The 22,429-nt window shown below is 41.7% G+C and overlaps 1 protein-coding gene across 1 annotated transcript in view; it reads right to left on the bottom strand.

The window, feature by feature from the left end:
- Positions 1-13,444, bottom strand: part of Pkhd1 (PKHD1 ciliary IPT domain containing fibrocystin/polyductin) — a 463,409-nt gene extending 449,965 nt beyond the window's left edge. The window contains exons 1-5 of the mRNA XM_052192751.1: positions 13,390-13,444; positions 11,622-11,699; positions 10,910-11,051; positions 6,799-6,907; positions 1,772-1,829 (exon numbers count right to left, since the gene is read on the bottom strand). Coding sequence (XP_052048711.1) covers positions 1,772-1,829; positions 6,799-6,907; positions 10,910-11,051; positions 11,622-11,699; positions 13,390-13,444 — 442 coding nt within the window. The remainder of the gene's footprint in view (positions 1-1,771; positions 1,830-6,798; positions 6,908-10,909; positions 11,052-11,621; positions 11,700-13,389) is intronic.
- Positions 13,445-22,429: the final 8,985 nt, after the last annotated feature.

Here is a 22,429-nt window from a genome sequence, read left to right on the forward strand (position 1 = left end):
TTTCTCCATCTATGATGATTGAGAGTTTTGCTGGGTATAGTAGCCTGGGCTGGCATACTGGGCTACTATACTGGGTATAGTAGAACTGGACTGGTTCTCTTAGGGTCTGTATGAGGTCTGCCCAGAATCTTCTAGTGTTCATCGTCTCTGGTGAGAAGTCTGTTGTGATTCTGGTAGGTCTGCTTTTATAAGTTACTTGTCCCTTTTCCCTTACTGCTTTTAATATTCTTTCTTTGTTTAGTGAATTTGGTGTTTTGATTCTTATGTGCTGGGAGGATTTTCTGTTCTGATCCAGTCTGTTTGGAGTTCTGAAGGCTTCTTGTATGCTCATGGGCATCTCTTTCTCTAGGTTAGGGAAGTTTTCTTCTATAATTTTGTTGAAGATATTCACTGGCCCTTTAAGTTGGAAATCTCTGCTCTCATCTATACCTATAATCCTTAAGTTTGGTCTTCTCATTGTGTCCTGGAGTTCCTGTATGTTTTGGGTTACCAGCTTTATGCATTTTGCATTTTCTTTGACTGTTGAGTCAATGTTTTTGTATCTTCAGCACCTGAGGTTCTTTCTTCTATCTCTTGTATTCTGTTGTTGATGGGCCTGTAAGCCTGTGTCCTTACTCCTCTGAGCTCAGAAGTGAAAGCACTGCTAGGAGATCACTCTCTCCTGGTGGGCTGTGCACAGAAGGCTGTGGAGTCTCCCGGCTCCCTGGTGCCAATGGTGGCCGGAAGACTTCTGTCCCATCTGCTCCACTGATCTTAGGCCCTGTGTGCTCCTAGCTGTTCCCCTCCAGAGAGAAGGTGGAGATCTCACCTCTGGGATCAGAAGTGAAAGCACTGCTAGGAGATATCTCTCTCCTGGCAGGCTAGGCACAGAAGACTGTGGAGTTTCCCAGCTCCCCAGTGCAAATGGCTGCAGGTGGAAAGACTTCTGCCCCAGCTGCTCCACTCATATTAGGCCCTGTGTGCTCCTAACTGGGTCCCCTCCAGAGAAAAGGTAGAGATCTCACCTCTACGCTCAGAAGTGAAATTGCTGCTGGGAGATCACTCTTTCCTGGAGAGCTGTGCACAGAAGGCTGTGGAGTCTCCTAGCTCCCTGGTGCCCCCCAATTGGTTCTTGATCAATCAATAAGGATGCCAGCAGCTAATGGCTGAACAGAAGAGGCAGGACTTCCAGGTTTCTGAAGAGAGGCTAGGAGTCACAGGACGAGGAAAAGGAATCTGCTGTGCTTCAGAGGGAGAGAGGGTCACCAGCCATGTGAGATCTCAGATGGAGTGGCCATTGGCCGCTTACCCATGTGGAAGATTAGAAGCGCAACTAAGCTGAAGGAAGATGCAGGGTATTGAGCAAGTAGTAAAGGCAAAGGACATGCTAGCCATGGAGGGCTTAGAAGAGCCCAGTCACCTAGCCATAAGGCAGGTTAAAAATGAGCTATGTGTACCTGTGTGTGTGTTCCATCCATAGGTCTAAGGGAATCATGTGGTGGCTGGTAGCCTTGTACACCCAGAGCTTAAAACAGGGAGGTAAAAAAAAAAAAAAACATACTACAATGTTTTAATTTTTTTGTTGTTGTTACCAGTAAAGTCAAAGAACAAAAGTGCCTAAAGGGGAAAAGAAACCAATTTAAAAAGAAACCAGAAGCTGAAACTTATTTTCAAATCAATATCAGATAAGAAGTTAAGTCGGACTGCTTATAGAAAGCATGCACAGGTAGAAGAATCTGCAATGGGGTTGGCAAATAGATCCACAATTACTCATGTTTAATAGATTTCTTACCTGGAACTCCACTTGCTGGGTTAACTTGATATAAAAGAGGTGTCTGCTCCTTGGAAAACTGTTTAGAAAGTATTATCACATGTGAGCATTTCATCAGATTATACATGACCACAAGAGCCATTAACTATTCCCATAAAGCATTAGTAGAAAGCAGGAGGTGTGTCCCTAAAAACTGGACATCTACTACTTCCTATCCTTGTCCTGTTTCCATGAAATTGGAGGGACAGGCATTATTGTATTCCCCTGTGGGTGAACTAAAGGGACATGATAGAGGGCACACAGCTCTCTGTAACATATTGTTCAAGTCTTGCAAGGCTGTTCCTACCTGTTTGCCATGCCAAGGAACATATTTTACCAGAAACAAAAGTAGAGAAGGCACCATCTAAAACATTTTAACAATGATTCCACTGTTAAAATTTAATGTCTTTGAATCTTAAAGTTTCCCATTTACCTAGAAATAAATTCATATTTTTAAGCTAGAAAGAGCTTAGTTTAAATTACTGTCAGCTAGCAACTATATAAAATAAGAAATTGATATGGTTGGAACTGGAAAATATCATGCTAAGTGAGGTAACTCATTCACAAAAGAACACACATGAAATGCAGTTATTGATAAGTGGATACTAGCCCAGAATCTCTGAATACCCAAGACACAACTAACATATCAGATCATTCCCAAGAAGAAGGAAGGAGAGGTCCCTGGTCCTGGAAAGGCTTGATGCAGCATTGTAGGGGATTACCAGGACAGAGGAGTGGGACGAGGTTGATTGGAGAATGGGCAGAGGGAAGAGGGCTTATGGGACTTATGGGGAGGGGAGAACCGGGAAAGGGAAAATCATTTGGAATGTAAACAAAGAATATAGAGAAAAAAAAGAAAAAGAAATTGGATATACAGAGTACAACTGGAAAAATAAAAAAACAGAAGGTGCCTGCTTTGTGGGAAAACTTTCCAAAAAATAGGAAGGAATACTCTTCTTCAAGAAGGAGGTCATGGCTATGACCATGGCTCAGTAAGTAAAGCACTTGCCATGCAAGCCTGAGGATCTGAGTTTGAATCCCCACAACCCACATAAAGTCAGACGCATCTGTTGTCATCCCAGTGTTCCTACGGTGAGATGGGAGGTGTAGACATGAGAATCTCTGAAAGTTCCTAGACAAACAACAAAGAGACCCTGACTCAAATGAGACAGAAGCCAAAGAAGGAGAGAAACTCAATATTCTCCTTTGACCTCCACATGTTCACCAAGGCTATGCATGTGTGTGTGTGTGTGTGTGTGTGTGCGCGCGCGCGCTTGTGCACATGATGTGTGTAAGTATTTGTCTGTCTTGGTCAGCTGCTTGTTTGGCCTCTAGGAGGGCAGCACTATGGCCTTCTTAAAGCATAGCACAAGTTAGCTTCAGGCTTCGCAAAGAAGAAACATTGCCTACTGCCAGTGCACGTGCTTTCCTCCGCCTAGCCTGAAAGGTTGGAGACACTGGAATTCCTGTCTATACAGCTAATAACCCATGCTTGGTTAACTGATGTCATGCTCGACCCAGCGAGTGACACTATTTGGAGGTGTGGCCTTGTTGGAGTAGGTGTGTCACTGTGGGTATGGTCTTCAATACCCTCATTCTAGTTGCCTGGAAGTGAGTATTCTGCTAGCAGATGAAGATGTAGAACTCTCAGCTCCTCCTGTACCATGGCTGCCTGGATGCTGCCATATGCCCACCTTGATGATAATGGACTGAACCTCTGAACCTGTGAGTCAGCCCCAATTAAATGTTGTCCTTTTAAGAGTTGCCTTGATCATGGTGTCTGTTCACAGCAGTAAAACTCTAACTAAGACAACTGTTATACTAATGAGAAGGGGAGGGAGAACAAGATGATTCAGAAAGCCCATCTCACCCACAGGCATCTCAGTTAGGCTAAGGGCACAGTGTTACTCCATTGGGACGTCATTATCAGGCTATGTGAGGAAATGGAAATGCATACAAAATGGATTGAATCGACCAAGGTTTGGCCCATGAGTTAATGTCTTACCCAGGAGAAGACTTAGTCAGTTCTGGTCTCACTAGGTGCTTAGATGCCTTCATCTCTAACCAATCTATGATGCTGCTTCCCTTTTCCAAAACAAACTACAGCAAACTGTTTCATTTGAGCTACATCCAGCTCCCCAGGAGTCCAAATTCCCAGGGAGACTATTACCAGAAAATAACCATGGTTAATCAACAGCCCTAATCAGGCATTGAGAATGAATGGGCTTTTTAGCCAAGCCTGTTGGGTGTGGAGTTTAAGTATTGACGCTCACAGCAGTACTGTCTGTGATCAAGGCCATTTTCCTCGTTCTCTCCAGGAAAGGGTTAGAAACTAGTTCACAGAAAATATGCACAGTTGGTGGGGGGTCCAGAAACGACTACTGTGGCTTCGTAGACTAAGAATTGGCTGTGATCTCCACAGAAGATAAAGATTAATGCAGTTCCACACGATACCAAACATTTAGCCCTAGCTCTAGCCTCCAACCCATGACTGTAATCGGCTTTTCACCTCCCACAGGGAGGCCCTTCCTACCAAAGTGGCTTCTATTGGAATCTTAGAGATGCAGTGTTGCCCTCTCGCGCACTCATTAAAATCTGAGGCAGATGGAATAATCAACTTCAAAGCAAATAATGAAGCACACCTCTAGGTTTCCAACTTGAAATATATGCGCTCTATTGTGCCATCTGCCGCTCTTTGAGAAGCTAGTGGGGATATATAGATTTATTTATTGTTTCCCACATGAACACACCCCTCAAAGAGTGCTGCGGTATACTCCGGGTTAAACCACAATGAAAGTCTTTACTTGTGATTTTTTTTTCAGTATTCATATAACATAAAATGATACTTTCTTTCCAAGAGAAACAGGCCTCTGGTCACCCACCAGGCTGGAGACAGAATAGTGAGAAATTAATGAGCTTCCAAAGCGGGGTTCCTACATGCAGGTCCTTGACCCCCGTGGGGTTAGCAAGATGGGAAGGTAGGTGGGCCAGAGAGGGGTGGCACAAAACAGCAGATTAGAATGATAAAGTCACAGCTGCCAGCTGCTTGATAAACCTTCTGTGAGTTCTTCAGACTTGTCAGTGCCCGCAGCAGGCTCTTTGGAGCGGGCCAGCAAGATGGAATTAATTTTTAATACCCACGGTTCCCTCAGTCCCAGTCGCAGAGCAGAAAGGCACAAGCTGCATCCCTTTCACTCAAATGCCTCTCATTAACTGCCTCCCCTGGTGACGGTTCATCAACTCACCAAGTTAGTGGAGCAATTCATGGACTTGTTTCTTTTAATGTGCAACTGCAGAAAGTGCCCCCCCATCCTCCGTCCTTACTGATCTTTATACTAAGTAGGGAACTTACTCCCTCGAGTGAAGAGAGCTTGGTGATTCAAGGGTGCTCAGACACTTTCCATTTATGATGGTCCCTGAGCCAGAGTAGAGCTATAATATGGCTCTTAACAAGAAAGAAATTGTTGCTTCCTTTTGCTACCTATGTACAGAAACAGAATTTCAGGCAATGGTATTCTCTTGGGCTGAGAATCAAAATGTTACTTGTGATTAGACAACAAATTGCCAATTTCAGAAAGCCAGTGCCTATGTAACAGTATTCGAGTTGAGTTTAGGGCGGTGGTGTCTTAACTCTAAAGCAGCCTTAGTTAATGACTCAGGTCTATGCTCTATAGCTCTCAGAGGTCTTTTCCACCAGGATCATGGCTGGGGGCACCACGTTTCATGAGAGCTTGGTAAGAGGGATTTCTCTTCTACAGCTCATGTTACTATAAAGCTAAATGAATCCTAGGCTGAACCAAACATAAAAGTAAGCCCAGTCTAAGTGTTAAGGATCTAAATTAAATAAGATCAGACATTGGCCTCAAGGAAACTGTTCTCAGTCTTGACATCTATCCTTCTTGATCTATCTGACCTCAAAGGAGAATTCTAGCGACAAACATGCTTCCAGACAAGTATCAGAAAGGGCAGCAAAAGTTGCTGCTCTGGTTAGTCTTGTATGTCATGTGACACAAGCTGGAGTTACCACGAGGAAGGAGGCTCCTTTGAGGAAGTGCCTCCATAAGATCCAGCCATAAGGTATTTTCTCATTTAGTGATGGGGGGGGGGCATTGTGGGTGGTGCCTTCCCTGGGCTGGTAGTCTTGGGTTCTATAAGAAAGCAAGCTGCGCACGCCAGGGGAAGCAAGCCAGTAAGTAACATCCCTCCATGTCGTCTGCATCAGCTCCTGCTTCCTGACCTGCTTGAGTTCCAGTCCTGACTTCCTTTAGTGATGAACAGCAACATGAAAGTGTAAGCTCAATAAACCCTTTCCTCCCCAACTTGCTTCTTGGTCAGGATGTTGTGCAGGAATAGAAACTCTGACTAAGACAGGTGCCATGAAGCAAGGGGGCAGGGAGATTGCCCTGCCCCACTTCCCAAGGACCTGGAATCCGTGTGCGCCTTCAGTATCCAAACAATCAGAATCTACTGAAAACACAACACTTATCCACAAAAGTGATGTCGTCTATGAGCTTCAGGTTCCCTGTGGTTTCAACACAATCACATGAGGGTTCAAATCCTTACTCCACCACTTACTGCCTGGGTAATGTGGCAAGCAGACTAGATGGCTTTGGGAGCATTATACACCATGATATACATAAGGCACTCCACTAAGCCTGATATACCAAAAATGGATACCTCTGTCAAAAAAGTCAAATCAAAAAAAAAAAAAAAAGAAAGAAAGAAAGAAAGAAAGAAAGAAAGAAAGAAAGAAAGAAAGGAAGGAAGGATAGAAGGAAGGAGGGAAGAAAGAAAGAAAGAAAGAAAGAAAGAAAGAAAGAAAGAAAGAAAGAAAGAAAGAAAGAAAAGCTCAGTGTTTATCTTTCATAGGTAAGAGGGAAACCCCAGCATTCTGTCCCTAATTCTTCCTCCCTATTAAAGAAGACATGGGTTGACTCATAACTTGCTATTCGTAACACAGCATACTATCTGACCAGTTAAACACATGTCCCTCTATGCTGAGAACCCACCTTGAAAGTACAGCTGTCTAGTGGTCCGGGACACGGGCTGCCTAGCACTTGCTCCCCAGAGCGTATTTCCAGGGAGTATAGACCTGCTTGGGCTTCTGAGGGAAGAGACCTGGGGACAGAGAATGGAAATCTTTATGAATGAAAAGCCAGGAGTTCCCACTTGACCACTTCACACTATAAAGCTGAGTCCTCACCAAGAGAGACTATACTGCTGCTGCTATCACTTCTACCACCTCTTCTTCTTCATCATCTTCATCTTTTTCCCCTTGACTTCATTTTTATCTTTTTTTTTAATTGGATCTTTTCTTTTTTTTTTTTTTTTTTTGGTTTTTTTCAAGACAGGGTTTCTCTGTGTAGCCCTGGCTGTCCTGGAACTCACTCTGTAGACCAGGCTGGCCTCGAACTTAGAAAACTGCCTGCCTCTGCCTCCCAGAGTGCTGGGATTACAGGCGTGCCCCACCACCACCTGGGTGGATATTTTCTTTATTTACATTTCAAATGTTTTCCCCTTTCCAGGTATCCCCTTCAGAAATCCCCTATCCCATCCCCCTCCTCCTGACTCTATGAAGGTGCTCCCCCACCCACCCATCCACTCCTGTCTTCCTGGCTCTGGCATTCCCCTATACTGGGAACCTGAACTCCCTCATGTGCAAGGGCCACTTCCCCCACTGATGTCCAACAAGGTCATCCTCTGTCACATATGTGGCAGGAGCCATGGATCCCTCCATGTGTACTCTTTGGTCTTTTTCATCTTCATATTTGTCTTCATCTCCTCTCCTTCTTCTTGTACGTCCTTTGAACTTAATTTAAATGTCCTACTTCTCAGAATTATGGACTTGCAGGACTTGAAGAGCATAAGACAAGCACTTCTAATCCCAGCACTCTGGGAGGCAGAGGCAGGCAGGTTTCTGAGTTCAATGCCAGCCTGGTCTACAGAGTGAGCTCCAGGACAGCCAGGGCTATACAGAGAAACCCTGTCTCCAAAAAACAAAACAAAAAAACCCAACCAAACAAACAAAAAACAATCGGCCCTTAGACTTGGCTGAAACTAAGACAAGCACTTCAAAAAAACAATCAAGGACTTTAAAGAAGATATAAGCAGATCTCTTAAGGAAGCCTATGAAAACACAAAAAGCTCTAGAATGAAGTAATGAAAACAGTTCAAGTTGTAAAAGTATAAATAGAATCCCTAAGGAAAACCCAAACTGAAACAAACCTGGAAATGAAAAAGTTACGTCAAAAAATGTTACAGGTAAACCTCATCTATAGAGTCCAAGACATGGAAAAGATAACTTCAGGCATTAAAGGCAAGATAGAAAAAATGGATACCTCTGTCAAAAAAAATGTCAAATCAAAAAAAAAAAAAAAAACAAGAAAAGGAAGAAAGGAGGAAAGAAAAAGGAAGGAAGAAAGGAAGGAAGGAAGGAAGGAAGGAAGGAAGGAAGGAAGGAAGGAAGGAAGGAAGGAAGGAAGGAAAGAAAGAAAGAAGGAAAGAGAGAGAGAGGAAAAAGAAAAAAACATTCAGGAAAGCTAGGACATCATAACAAAACTAAATCTTATCTAATAAATATTTATTTATTAAAAGTAAGTATCTATTTCTAAGTATATGTATATGTGTAAATATATACATAAAATAATTTTTTAAAAATACTAAATAATAAGAACAGAGGAAAGAGAAGAATCATAAATCAAAGACATAGAAACATTTTAAACATAATCATAGAAGCAAATTTCCCCAAACTAAAGAAGGAGATACATATCAAGGTACAAGAAACATACAGAACAAAAAACAAGAATGAATAGACTGGACCAGAAAATAATATCTAAATGTATGCAACAGAGAAAAGATATTAACAGTGACAAGGGGAAAAGACTTATTGCAAATAAAAGCAGAAACATTAGAATAATACCTGACTTCCCAATGGAGACTCTGAAAGCCAGAAGGGCCTGCACATATGTTCAACATACTCTTAGAGATGACAGATGCCAGTCCATACTACTATACCCAGCAAAACTATCAATCACAAAAGACAGGAAGAAAAACACAAAACTAAAACAAAAATTTCAATCTAGCCCTACAAGGTCACTAGAAGGAAACTTTCAGTCTGAAGAGGTTCACTCCACTCAAGAAAATACAAGGAATCCCAGAGCAGTATTTCAAACAATGAGAAGAAACTTACAATGTAACAACACAATAACAGGAATCAATAAATTGTGCTCATTGATAAGTCTTGGTATTTATGGTCTCAAGTCCCCAATAAAAGACAAGACTAATGTACCGGATTAAAAAAATAGAATCCACGTTTCTGCTGTATCCAAGCACTGTACCTTACTGTGAAAGATAAACATCACCTCAGAGTAAAAAGATAGAAGAAGATAATCTAAGCAAATAGACTCAAGAAGCAAGCAGGTACGGCCACTGTAATATCTGACAAAGTAGGCTTCAACTAAAGCTAGTTAGAAGACATAGGAAGACTAGTACATACCTGTCAAAGGGAAAATTCACCAAGAGGATATTGTAACTCTAAATAGTAATGCGCCAAACACAATGGCACCCATATTCATAAAAGAAATACTCCGACAGCTAAAATCACAGTGGTAGTTGGAGACTCCAATACCCAACTCTCACCCACAGACATCCTGCATCCTATATGACCACCAGGAATTAAAGCTGGGTATCAGCAACAACAGATGCAACAGAATGTATACAGACTTACAGAAACTGAATAACTCACTCACTGATACTGAAAAATGGGTTGAGCTAGAAACCCAGAAGGAAATTAAAAACTTTTTTAAATTGACTGGGAACTAAAACACAACATACCTAAACCTATGGGGCACAATTAAAGAGGTTCTAAGAGGTAAGTTCGTAGCACACTAGGAACTTACATTTAAATATCGGAGAGATCTCATGTTAGTAACTTACTAGCATACCTGAAAGTTCTAGGACAAAGGGAAAAATGACACCCAAAAAGAATCAATGGCAAGAAATGAATAGAATCTTTTTTTAAAGTCACAGAGGAGTTAATAATCAATTATTTATTTATGAATAGATCCCTTTCCCTCCTTTCTCTTGATTGATTCGACTCTATTCCCTGACCCTCCCATATACAACCATCCCCCTTTTGATCGGGTTCAGTTTCTGACTGCACAGCACCACAAATACAAAAGGGAAAGGTGAAAATGTATACATTGTTTCCCCAGCGACAAGGGAAGTGATGATGCTGCCCATTTACTGACTGCTCATTTGTCTCGTGCTGAGGTCTTTATCGACTGAGCTTAGGGACCACAATGGAGGAGTCAGTGCAAGGACTGAAGGAGCTGAAGGGGTTTGCAAATCCATAGGAAGAACAACACTATCAACCAGCCAGTACCCCCAGAGCTCCCGGGAACTAAACCACCAACCAAAGAGTACACATGGAGGGACCCATGGCTCCAGCTACATATGTAGCAGAGGATGTCCCTTGATCCTTTGAAGGCTCGATGCCCCAGCGTAGGGGAATGCTAGGGAAGTAAGGAGGGAGAGGGTGGGTGACTGGGGGAATACCCTCATAAAGTCAGGGGGGAGTGAGAGGGAAGGGGGGTTGTGGAGGGAAACTGGGAAGGGGTATAACATTTAAAATGTAAATAAATAAAATAACCATTAAATTTAAAGAAAGAAAAAAAGGAAAAGAAAAGAAAAAGAAAAGAAAGATTGTAAGAGCATCTCCTAGTGATGTCAGAAGCTGAACCCATAACATTTCACCCATAAAGTTTCATGACTACCCAAATGTGATCTGAACAAAGACAATAACCACTCCAAAGCAAAGTGGGGAAATCCCAGGAGTTCTCAGCCCTACCCAAAGAACTCCAGGCACCAGAAGAAAGCCAAGAGTGGGAGAGATGGTCTTCTTTTGCCGTAGCCAGATCTTTATTTTCTGTTTTCTCCTCTGAGAGAGATTAGAGGAAAAGGAATTTTTTTTAAGCATAGAAGCACATTCACGGAGAATGTTTTTACAGTCACGCCTGATAATTGTAGTCACTGCAGGATTTGTCTAACATATCACCAAAAACTACTGAGGAAAGCTAAGCCTGTTCATCCTGCCAGGTTTTATATTTCAGGCAAGTGTACCTCGTCTGGCATGTCACCACAGGCAAATCCAGGAAGACTGGAGAGACATCACAGGGGATCCTCAAGGCAGGTATTGCCACATTCACCAGGTCTATCTCCAGCTGAGAGCCATTGTTGGGGTAAAGAATGCTTCTATCCAAACCTAAACACAAGGAGAAATCTCAGGCTGTGAAGACCATGCAGGGCAATGCAAATATTGGCCACAAGAGGGCAATGTAAGACATTGCGGTTGCCGGAGGATAAAATTAACGTTCATTTCCAAAGGCAATTATACTGCCTTACAAAAGCTCTATGAGGCTATAAATCTTTTCTCTATCTCTCTTCACGTCTTCCTACTCCCTAGGAAAGAGATTTTCAACCTTCCAAGTTGCTTTGTGCTATGGTGAAACGGGTGTGGTAAGGCATAGTTTAGGGGTTACTAACATGGAATCATTCGTAAGGGCAATCGCTAAGAGAGTGAGTAGTAGTCCTATGCTGTTCACTTCCATGTCATAGCGTCTTCCCAAGCATCCCACCGTGAGGATGCTGATGCTACAGTGGCCTCTGCTGTGACACTGACTACTTAGCATCTGCAAAGACAGAGTTAGGTCTCTTTTCATCCCGCTCAGTCCCTTCTTTAGAGCTGTTCCTAAACAAAGAAGTGAGGATTCATAGTTCTTTGGATTGCAGATCAATAAATTCAGTACTCAAATTCGGAAAAGCCCAAACCTACCGTCAAAAACAACTGTGATCCACGTTCCCCCTGCAAGGCTACCTTCTGCCGGTTCAAACTGGAAACTCAAGTAAGGGTCTGTCAATAAGAGAAAATGCTTGTTGTGAAGGTGAGGCACAATCTACTGGCACCTCCGGCGTTTTAAAGCAGACTTTAGTGTGTATACCATCCAGGGACCAGATGAAGCATGGATCACCGGGCCCTGTTACCAGAGTTTCTGGTTCAGAGTCCACTTCTGCTCAGGCATGATTGGTCCAGAGAACACACCTTCAGAGTCCCACTTTAAGGAAAATGGATCACTCTCCGTTTTACCAATCCAGAACCCCAATGTTCATCAGGATAGCCCTGAATTTCTGCTTCTCTTAGAAATAATCTCAAAGACAAGCTTGGTTCTGTTGAACCCACAATGCCTCTCTTTTACACTCTATTCAGATGGCCACATTTAAATGTAAAGGTTACTTCTTATATCATATATTCCTACTTCTTGGGAAGAGGATAAACAACTTTTGTTTTTAAAGATTTATTTATTTATTTATTTTATCTGACTATGCTGTCGCTGTCTTCAGACACACCAGAAGAGGGCTTTGGATCCCATTAGACGGTTGTGAGCCACCATGCGGTTGCTGGGAATTGAACTCAGGACCTCTGGAAGAACAGTCAATGCTCTTAACCACTGAGTCACCTCTCCAGCCCAAGGAAAAACTTAAAATATGCCTGAGTCCTTTATTATTATTATTATTATTGTCCTCTATTTTCTGTTTTGAGCTCTTTTGAACACATAATTAGAACAACTCCCCAAATATATCCAAGCCATTCACAATTTTTGCCTTGAACGATCACAGACAGACTAAAGTGAGAACACTGTAGAACTTCCTTTAGGAGACAAAGGGAATATGAACTTTAAATAGTAGACTACATTCGGTTTAACAGCATTCGGTTTAACAGTTTGAAGATATTCCCAGATATATCTTGGTCAAGGTAAAACCACTTCAAGGAGGCTAGCAAAAATTACTCAGCACCTACATATGACAATAAACAAAGTGTTATGTGTTATCAGCAGAAACTTGCTTCATTTCCATGTCAAGAAACTGCACGGGTAAACCAGGCATTGCCTGTGGACTAGCCTGGGGCAATTATGTATAGAGCCCATGTAGGTAGCTCACTACACCACTAAGACTGATAGAAACCCATTCACATCAATGTATCAGCCACATTACACCATCCTCAGACCCCAGAGATGACTACATACTTTATCCAAAAAAGACAAAAAATATTATAAGAAAATACAGAGGATTACCAAACTCAGAGAGACACTGGAAGCGTGATTAGAGGAAAAGGGTCATTGTGCCACCAACAGTCATTAGTCAACACAACACAACCCCTTAGGGGGGATATAACAATGAAACCTAATAAGAATTATATCTACTAGCCCCCCAAAAAGGAATTATAGAAAAAGTTATTATTAAAATACTTGAATTGTAACAGTAACCCCTACTGGCCATTAAAAGTTGACATATCTATTTATGACAATTTAGCAAATAACCTCAGACGCTCATCAGGGAAAAAAAAACAATTATTATTTTAGATCCCAGAACAGATACTTCAATACTTCCTTCTAAAATGGTGGTTTCACTCACATTTTAAGTGAGCAAGTGAAACGTGGGTATGTCTACAGTATAAAAGCAAGGTAATGTTTCCTTTACTAATAGTAGTTCTCAAGGTAGCCTGGTAGTCTGGTCTGTACTCTGTTCATACACTTCCTACTTACTTGCTAACAGTAGTATTTCCACACTCAGCAGAGAGATCAACCAGGCAGGCGTCATGTCCAGTTCACTCAGCTCTCTTGCGATTTCTCAGATATTAGAAGCATTTTTAGGCTTGTTTGGCGCGATGTAGATTTTGTGCCTTATAAAACATAAAGTGGAAAGAATTCTGTTTTGCCTGTATACTATCAATGAGTTATACTGAAGCAGAAAATTAAAGAGATGATTTAAATGTAGTGCTAGCCCAACAAGTGTGGTTCTCACTCATTGAAAAAGACTACACACACTCACACACTATCCTGGCTGGTTTTGTGTGTCAACTTGACACAGGCTGGAGTGATCACAGAGAAAGGAGCTTTAGGTGAGGAAGTGCTTCCATGAGATCCAGCTGTGGGGCATTTTCTCAATTAGTGATCAAGTGGGGAAGGCCCATTGTGGGTGGTGCCATCCCTGGGCTGGTAGTCTTGGGTTCTATAAGAGAGAAGGCTGAGCAAACCAGGGGAAGCAAGCCAGTAAGAAACATCCCTCCATGGCCTCTGCATCAGCTCCTGCTTCCTGACCTGCTTGAGTTCCAGTCCTGACTTCCTTTGGTGATGAACAGCAATGTGAAAGTGTAAGCTGAATAAAGCCTTTCTACCCTCAATTTTTCTTGGTCATGATATTTGTGCAGGAATAGAACCCCTAACTAAGACAAATACACACACACACAAACATACACATACACACACACACACACACACAACATATGGAGGCCATTACAGAAAGCCACAAATGGTGAAAATGTAGAGAACAACTGCCTCGGGATGCCTAGTCCAAAGCAATACATCTCAATGGAACTCCTACACATAAGCCTCTGGGAACAAGGAGAAAGAGCGGGCAGAAAGAATGTGAGGGCCAGAGGACCAGGAAGTCGGCTACGAAGTAGCATCTTCTAGATATGACGGGAAAACTGTGCCTATGAAATCTCAGCAATATGGCTGCTGCCACAAGTCTGACCAATGAATGTCAACCAGTCGGCTTGCCAACGTGGATGGGGAAAGCATATGGGGACCCTGTTCTAGATGAAGAGCTACTGGCCATTGAAAGCTGCTGAGCCCATCATATTGTATTTCCAGATTTATCCACACACATATATATAACAATAATAATTAATAATAAATAATTAGATTTATCCACACACATATATATAACAATAATAATTCATGAATAAGAAGCGGGGAGTTTAAAGGGGAGGGGATGAGCTGAAGAGAACAGGGGGAAAAGAGAGGTGTAACTACATTTAAAACAATTAAATAAATATATAAGTAAGTATATATAATATATATAATGTTATATGCATATAATATTATATATTATATATATATTATATATATTATTATATATATATAAGTATATACAGTTCTATCTCCTCCAGAGGTGCCTACTATCTTCCTAGGCTCAGAAGAAAGTCAGCATACAAGAAACATTATAGAAAATTACCACACGCCTCATCTTGTTTCAATAGCTATTTAATACACATTTAAACCATTCATTAATTCATCATTATGCAAAAGAAGAGGCACAGAAACAGCATCTGGTTATATGATCACTAGTAACCAGCCAGGGTTCCGTGCTGCTTTCTCTCTCTCTCTCTCACACACACACACACACACACCCTGCTTCCCCTTCTACGATGGTCAGATTTGAACCCTATGTGATAGACACACTGTATTTCTTGTTAGCAATCAAGCAAGGCTTCCATTTTCCGACCTCTACCTCAGCCATTAATCTTCCCTGGCTTTACGAGCTACTGGCCTCGTTCTCTGGTAAATCTTTCCTCAGTAGTCTCTCTCAGATTTCCAGTTCATATCCTCAGAGCCAAAGCCAGATACTGTCTGTTTGCTGCCATGATGGCCTTGCCTCTAGAGAACACAGCTGATATAGAGGACCAGCTATCCATTTTCCATAAGGGTTGCAAAGGGCCTGAGAGAGTACCCAAAGACTTAATTCATTCATACATTTTTAAATATCACACATCTGATTGTACAGATCTAGAATAAATGGCTTTTTCCCCATGCTGAAGAAAACAGAATTCGCACAGCCTGGCCCTATGAAGGCTGAGAGTTCCTCTCTAACCCCAGCCAGAAGTAAATAGACAAATATTCCTAAAACCCTGCCTCTGAGGATCTCTGAAATTTTCAAAACTTTGATATATATTAACGTAAATTTCTACGAAAACACTCTGTGGTGGTAGTTACAACCATTTCAGAACCCCCCCTCCCCAATAGTTTCACAACAAGAATGTCTGGCATCCCTCCCCTGACCATCCAAATGTAGTGTATTTATCATACAGGTGTGCCCTGTTTAGGCTGGCCCAAAAGAGATAATAACGCCCATTTAGTTCAGGACTGGGAAGGTTTATTACATACCCAATAGATGGAAGCAGGCTGGAAAATAAAGTCTTTGTGCTTCTCCTTGGTCCCTAGCAAGCAGAGATGTGAAGTCATTTGATGTTTGAAAGGAGTGTTGACAATACCAGGTGTCCTTTTACATTGCAAACTTTCCCACCTTCTTCAGACTATTTGTAACTGAATTCAATTCACAAACATCCTGCTTGGCTTCCAGTAATGTATCTCCTACCAAAGCATGACAGGAGAGAGGATTTGCTACCTAGCCCAAGGGCACAGGATCCAGCTTGCATGCTCTGCCCAGCATGCAGCCCAATTTGGACACATTATTTTATAATATTTCATCTTAATCCCCGGTCGGTCCCATGCTTAGTACAACAGAAATAAGCACCCCGACAATGAGTCCCAATAAACTCGAAGTTCAGAAATACCTATTTTTTTTCTTCAAAACAACACAGTCATATCAACCATAAATGTCACTTTTCTGGGTGGGGCTTTGTTCAAGTCTGCTCATCCTTCCTGGGGATAAACTCGGTGTCTATTTCTTTTAAGGAGAGTGTTTAAGCCACGGAGACGTGCACTCTACATCCAGTTAAGTCCTCTTCCTGCCAGACTTCCCTTTCTTCTGCCCCCTCCCCCACCCCTGTCTCTCAGCTTCCCCTCCTCTGGAGCCTGAAAGATGGCTTCCTTTCTCCTATGGAGGACCTCCCAATCCCACTTCCTTTTCTTACTGCAATGACAGCTGGAGATGCAGCACTAGAAAAGGAAGTCTTAATCTGAATCCAACAGTACCTGACGCTGTGTCTGCCTTGTACCTCAAACGGTGTCCCCTTCTAAATGATGCTGCCTTATCTATCGGCGTTATCCGGTGACAGGGCCAGCCTGTAGCTAGCCAGACAGACACCATGCAGGTAGCTCACTTCATGATGGACTGTAACTCACCTAACTTGTTTCTGTTCTGGCTAAACATCCACCAGAGTGAAAGTTCACAAATGACCACAGGGCAAGTTTAATAATTAACGTGAGCCAAAGAAAGGGCTGCTGACATTTTACTGCATGTGTCTCAGACAAGAATTAAACAAATAAAAAAAAAAAAAAGTCTAGCCAGTGTGGCCAATCACTCAGTGATTGAAAGGAGGTGCCAGGAAGACAGCCAGTGAGCGGAGACCCCAGCAGGATCTTCGGAGGAGGATTTCATGCTCAGGGTGGTCTCTGCCTGATCCTGTGCCTTGTGCTCTGGGCTTTCCGTGGTGGTCCATTACACTTGATGTCTTACTGCTTTCAAAAACAGGGCACAGCCTGGGGTTCAAAGCTCACCAGAGTAGATCTTTTCCTCCGTGGAGTACTATTGCTGTCTGTGCTTGCTCTTTCTTTCTGCAGGTTCAGATCTATTTCCTTTGTTTGCATCTTCAGGCCAAGGCTACTAACCCCTCATACTATTGCTAGCTCATGGGTTTTTAATAGCATCCCCAGGTGTCTTTTCTAAATCTTGGCTACCCTTCTAGAAATAATCCCCTTAATAATTTTCATCTCAAATATGCCTTCTACTTCCTACTAAGGTTATATATACTCTTAAGAAATAACTAAGTAGCCACGTTGGCAATATACAGTTCACACTCATCAAAACTTGAGTGCAACTTGCTAAATTATTCAGCACTGTTGAGCTGCTCAGTAGTGTCGCTGACTTATGTAAGCTATTCCCAAAACTATGTGTACATCGTTTAGGGGGAAACACTATGTTTTTTCTTCTATAAACCCTTTACAGCGGGGAGACTCATCCACAAAGTGGATTATATTACGGATATAGTTGAAGAAAACCACTCCGAAGTAGATATGGGCAATGAAAGCAACATATTGAAACTCAGAATGCTAGAGGCCATTTTTGGTTCAGACTTTTTCCCCTTTCTTCACTTCAAAAAAAATATTGTATTGTCTTCAACTTACATCCATATTTCTGATAGGAGGAGGACAGGTCATCAGGCAAGCGGGGCACTAGCACCATTTTCCACTGAAGAACTTGGTTAGGCAGTTAGAACCTCAGAGCAAGCTCGCCTTGTCTTCCATGGGCAACTCTTGAGGTGCTTCGCCTCACATTGCACTGTCAGAGCCTCCCTGGAGAAAAAGCCCCCTTTTTCCTCTCAGGGATTGGCCCAGCTTGTCTTTCTTGCTTTTCTTCAACCCTCTTTTCTTCATAAAGATACAAAATAGAGGAAATCCTATCCCTCTGGGTATGACTTCCCATCACCATACCCAGAATCATCCATCACCATACACCAGAATCATACATCATCATACACCAGAATCATACATCATCATACCAAGAATCATACATCATCATACTCAGAATCATACATCATCATAACCAGAATCATACATCATCATACCCAGAATCATACATCATCATACACCAGAATCATACATCATCATACCCAGAATCATACATCATCATACCAAGAATCATACATCATCATACACAAGAATCATACATCATCATACACCAGAATCATACATCATCATACACCAGAATAATAGGCTCATCTTTTAAGGCGACATGACTCTTCACCCAGGCCCTAACCTTAGAGTAAAACAGTAATGTCAGACTTTCATTAACAAACTTTCTTTCCTGCCAAGGGCCATGCAGGAAGAATGGCAGATGGCTTTAGAACTCATGGAATGCCGCCCACCAGTTAGCACAGCCACACGGGTGTGCCATGGTTGAGACATGACCCTGAGGACCACGTGTCCCAAGGACTTCACGCTGTAATGGAGATCTGCTCTGCTTGATACCCTCTCGTCCCTCCTAATCTTAGAGCTGTATGAAAACTCGAAGGGTCTTCCAGCCCCTCACTGGGCAGCATCTCTGGCACTCACAGTAATGGTGCTTGATCTTTCAGGCCTTGCTGCTGGAGCAGATTAATGATTCAGTCGCCACCCTAGAGAAGAACTTAGAGACGTGGATGGTGGGCAATGGCCACCACTCTCAGAAAGCATTTGAAAAATTAAACTTGTTAGTGAAGTGAGGTAGTGATGTTTGTACTACTGATTCTGATGTAGAAAATCTTAGGGAAGAATTTGAAGTTCAGAAATGCACGCTCTCATCAGTTAAGCCAGAGACCCTTTATGGTCAGGGAGCAAGAACAAGGCAGCCCTGGCTGACGGGACTCTCACTGAGGCGGGACTGGCGGTGACTGACTTCTTATACCCATTTTTACCCCTAGCTTCCTGATGTGATTTAAAGAGGATTTCTAATGTGAAGATGTGCAGTCTGAGTATTTAAAGGAGCTATGACTTATTTTTTTATATAAAAGTTTAGATTTGTGATTTATTTAAGATTCTTATAAGATTACTTTTAAAGATAAATAGTAAACTAATTAATTCTTTCTTGCTGCCTGCCAGTAAGAGAGACTGGTGGGGAAATATCTTGCTTGCTCACACTTCGTTAATCTATAACAAGTTGCTTAGATATGAATGTATGTGGGTTCTTGGGAATAACTTGTTTCCTTTACCTCTACTGCATAATGTTATGCATATGTTCCCAACATACTGCATATGTTCCCAATGAAAAGGCATTGGGAACATACTGGTTTCTCATAGTCATTCACTAGAAGAAACTAGAATGAAGTCACATTGTAACTTTGTAGGGCTTAAAAGATTTTGATGGGGCATATAGACCATAGGAGAAAGAATAAAGTTGTTGGAACATTATTCTTTCCACCCTTCCATTATGAGTATGTATGTATATATGTAAAGTTTGTGTGAGAATATGTTGGAATTTCATTCTGTCCACCTTCCAAGTATGTATATGTATATATATACATATATATGTGTGTATGTATATATGTATTGTATATATACATATATATGTGTGTGTATGTATGTATGTATTGTATATATACATATATATGTGTGTGTATGTATGTATTGTACATATACATATATATGAGTGTGTATATATTGTGTGTATATATACACATACACATACACATACATATACATATATGGGTTGTGTGAGAGTATGTTAGAACTTTGTTCCATTCACCTAACAGATATGTGTGTATATGCATATATGTATATGTGTGAAATGCTTAGAGCCTGCTTATTGGAGCTTTGCTCCATCCATTCTATGTGTAAATAGATAGATAGATAGATAGATAGATAGATAGATAGATAGATATGCATGCATGTAAATATTTGTATGTATGAAGTTATTGGACATTGGACTCTATCTTTTGTTTCATCCACTCACTATGTGTATATAAATTTTCTCTCTTCTCTTTCTAACCTACCCCAAGGAGTAGAAGAGTTCAGAACCCCAGTAAATTATGCTTTGGTCCCTCAGAGGAAAGTCTGCTGAGTAATTTCTCTAATCACTGGCTGCTATAGGCAGAGTAATCTTCATCAGTGGCTATAAGCACTAACCCCCATTAGCTGCCTGCCTCAGTTTCCCCACCCCACCAGTGCCAAAGCTGGTTATTGGCACTTTCCCATCAAACAAAATTACTCAGAGATAACTTGTCCTTATTGCTTCTATCCTAAGTCCTTGTGGCTCTTTGGCTTATTTTAATAACAGTACTGCTACTTGCCCAGAAGATTCCTAATGAGAATCACAGAGTCCGCTAAGACCATGGGGTATCAAAGGTAGAACTAGCATATGTAGCCTGTGGACTTGAAGATGCACTGAGCTGTCCAGCTGTTCTACACAGCGTGATATCTGGGGCCATGGGATACTCTCTATCTCGGTCATCCTGTGGACACCATTGCCCTGTGCTACTCCAGGAAGCCACTTCACACTGCTGATACAGTCATCCGAAAACCATGATGTCATGCTTTGGAGTTTTCTGAGTGCATAAGAGTTCCAGTTCTGAAGCAAAGAGCGTCCCACATTAATCAAGATGACTAACACCCTGAAATCACAAAATGTAAAAATAAACGTTAAGGGATTTGAAGAAACGAATATGGGATGTGTGATATTTTTAGACTCATCTCATTCCAAGAAACAAAGGCTGACACTTTCTATAACTTGACACTCGGACTGGGTAGACTTTAGCTGCTCTCGCAGTTTGGTTCCTGCTATGTCACACTAGACAGATGTGGCAATAGTCAGTGTTTCCTAAATCGGAGAGACATTCGCTTCTTTGAATTTGGAGAGAGCATCATATCACTGCATGTCACTCTGAATTAGAGCCATTTCTTTCTCCCCATGTTCAGCAGAATTTAAAATAAACCAAGCCAGCAGGGAGCGACAACACTAAAGCAATTAATTTTTTTTTCTATTTGATACCTTGCTGCTGAGGTCTAGAAGCCCAACTGATCTTTCAGAAATGTCTCCCACACTTAGTTTTAAAATGGTGAATTGCGCATTTCTGAAGCCCTATCGAATGCTTGCTGAGGGGCCAAATGTTATAATACTGTCAAGTTGTTGTATCTTAAATAATTTTCAAAATGGAAGAAATGGTTGTCCCCTTTCCGTAAAACGTTGCACCGTTAAAATAGCATGGTGTCCTATAGCATATCAGTGGTACAGATGAGAAAAATCCTCTAGAATAATGAAGGCATTAAGTAACGAATCAGATCACTCAAGGGTCAATTATCAGGAGCACAACAACTATTCAGATATCTTATTTAAGAAGCTAAGTAGCATGGCAGTGTTTTAGAAACTGGTCTCAAATTCCTTGTCAATTGTATCTTTAAATGTAGAGACTATATTCCTTACCTTATAAATCTGAATAGATCTTTGAACTTGCTCACTTAACACCAGAAGGCAGCAACAATCCCACATTTGACCACTGGAACTGAAAACCAAAGACAAGCATGTATCAGATTCTCAACATTTTTTCCCAGTACCATGGATTGAACTTGAGGTCTCAAACGTATTAAGCATCCCAAGTCCTCTTTAGAATTTTTATTTTGGGTCAAAAATCTTACTAAGTTGTTGAAGCTGACCTTGAACTCCTTTTTGTAGTCTGGACAGGTCTTGAAATCCCCCTGCCTTGGCTTCCCTGAGTTGATGGATTACAGATCTGTACTGCTAAGCTGGGCTTTAGATACTCAGCATTTCAAAGAGGTGTCTGCACTCCTGCCACTGTCAAATTGGGTCATATGCCTCTGAGGGTTAGTTGGGTAGAACTGAAAAGACTGTAGCAGCTTAAAGCAGTATCCATGTGGCTCACAGAAGCTCAACATAGTAGATACTCAGGAGACATCTGTTGAACGTACAGATGTCAAGTATGTCAAGCGTCTGATGCAAATAGTTAATAATCACTAGCTTTATGGAGTTCTCTGCTAACTTTTTCATTATTTCACTTACACATCAGAAAGGTCCTATCATGTTTATTTGGACTCATGCTTTGAGGGTTCCATCCATCATGGTGGGGAAACGCACAGTAGCAAGAGCTCACATTACATTCACAATCAGAAAGCAGGGATGAATGCTGGTCCTCAACTCACTTTCTTCTCTTTAGACAGCCCAAGACTTGAGTTGGTAAAATGGTACTACCCACCTTTGAAAGAAAGTCTTCCCCCCTCAATGAATTGAATTTAGAAGCTCCACCATAGGCACATGCAGAGCTTTGTGCCCCTCAGTGAGTCTAGATCTGGTAAGGTTGGCAATCCATGTTAATCATCACAGTAGGTATCTGAGAGAGGTGAATATCTCTGT

The sequence above is a fragment of the Apodemus sylvaticus genome, chromosome 9, assembly GCF_947179515.1.
Source record: "Apodemus sylvaticus chromosome 9, mApoSyl1.1, whole genome shotgun sequence".
In the NCBI taxonomy this organism is placed as follows: Eukaryota; Metazoa; Chordata; class Mammalia; order Rodentia; family Muridae; genus Apodemus; species Apodemus sylvaticus.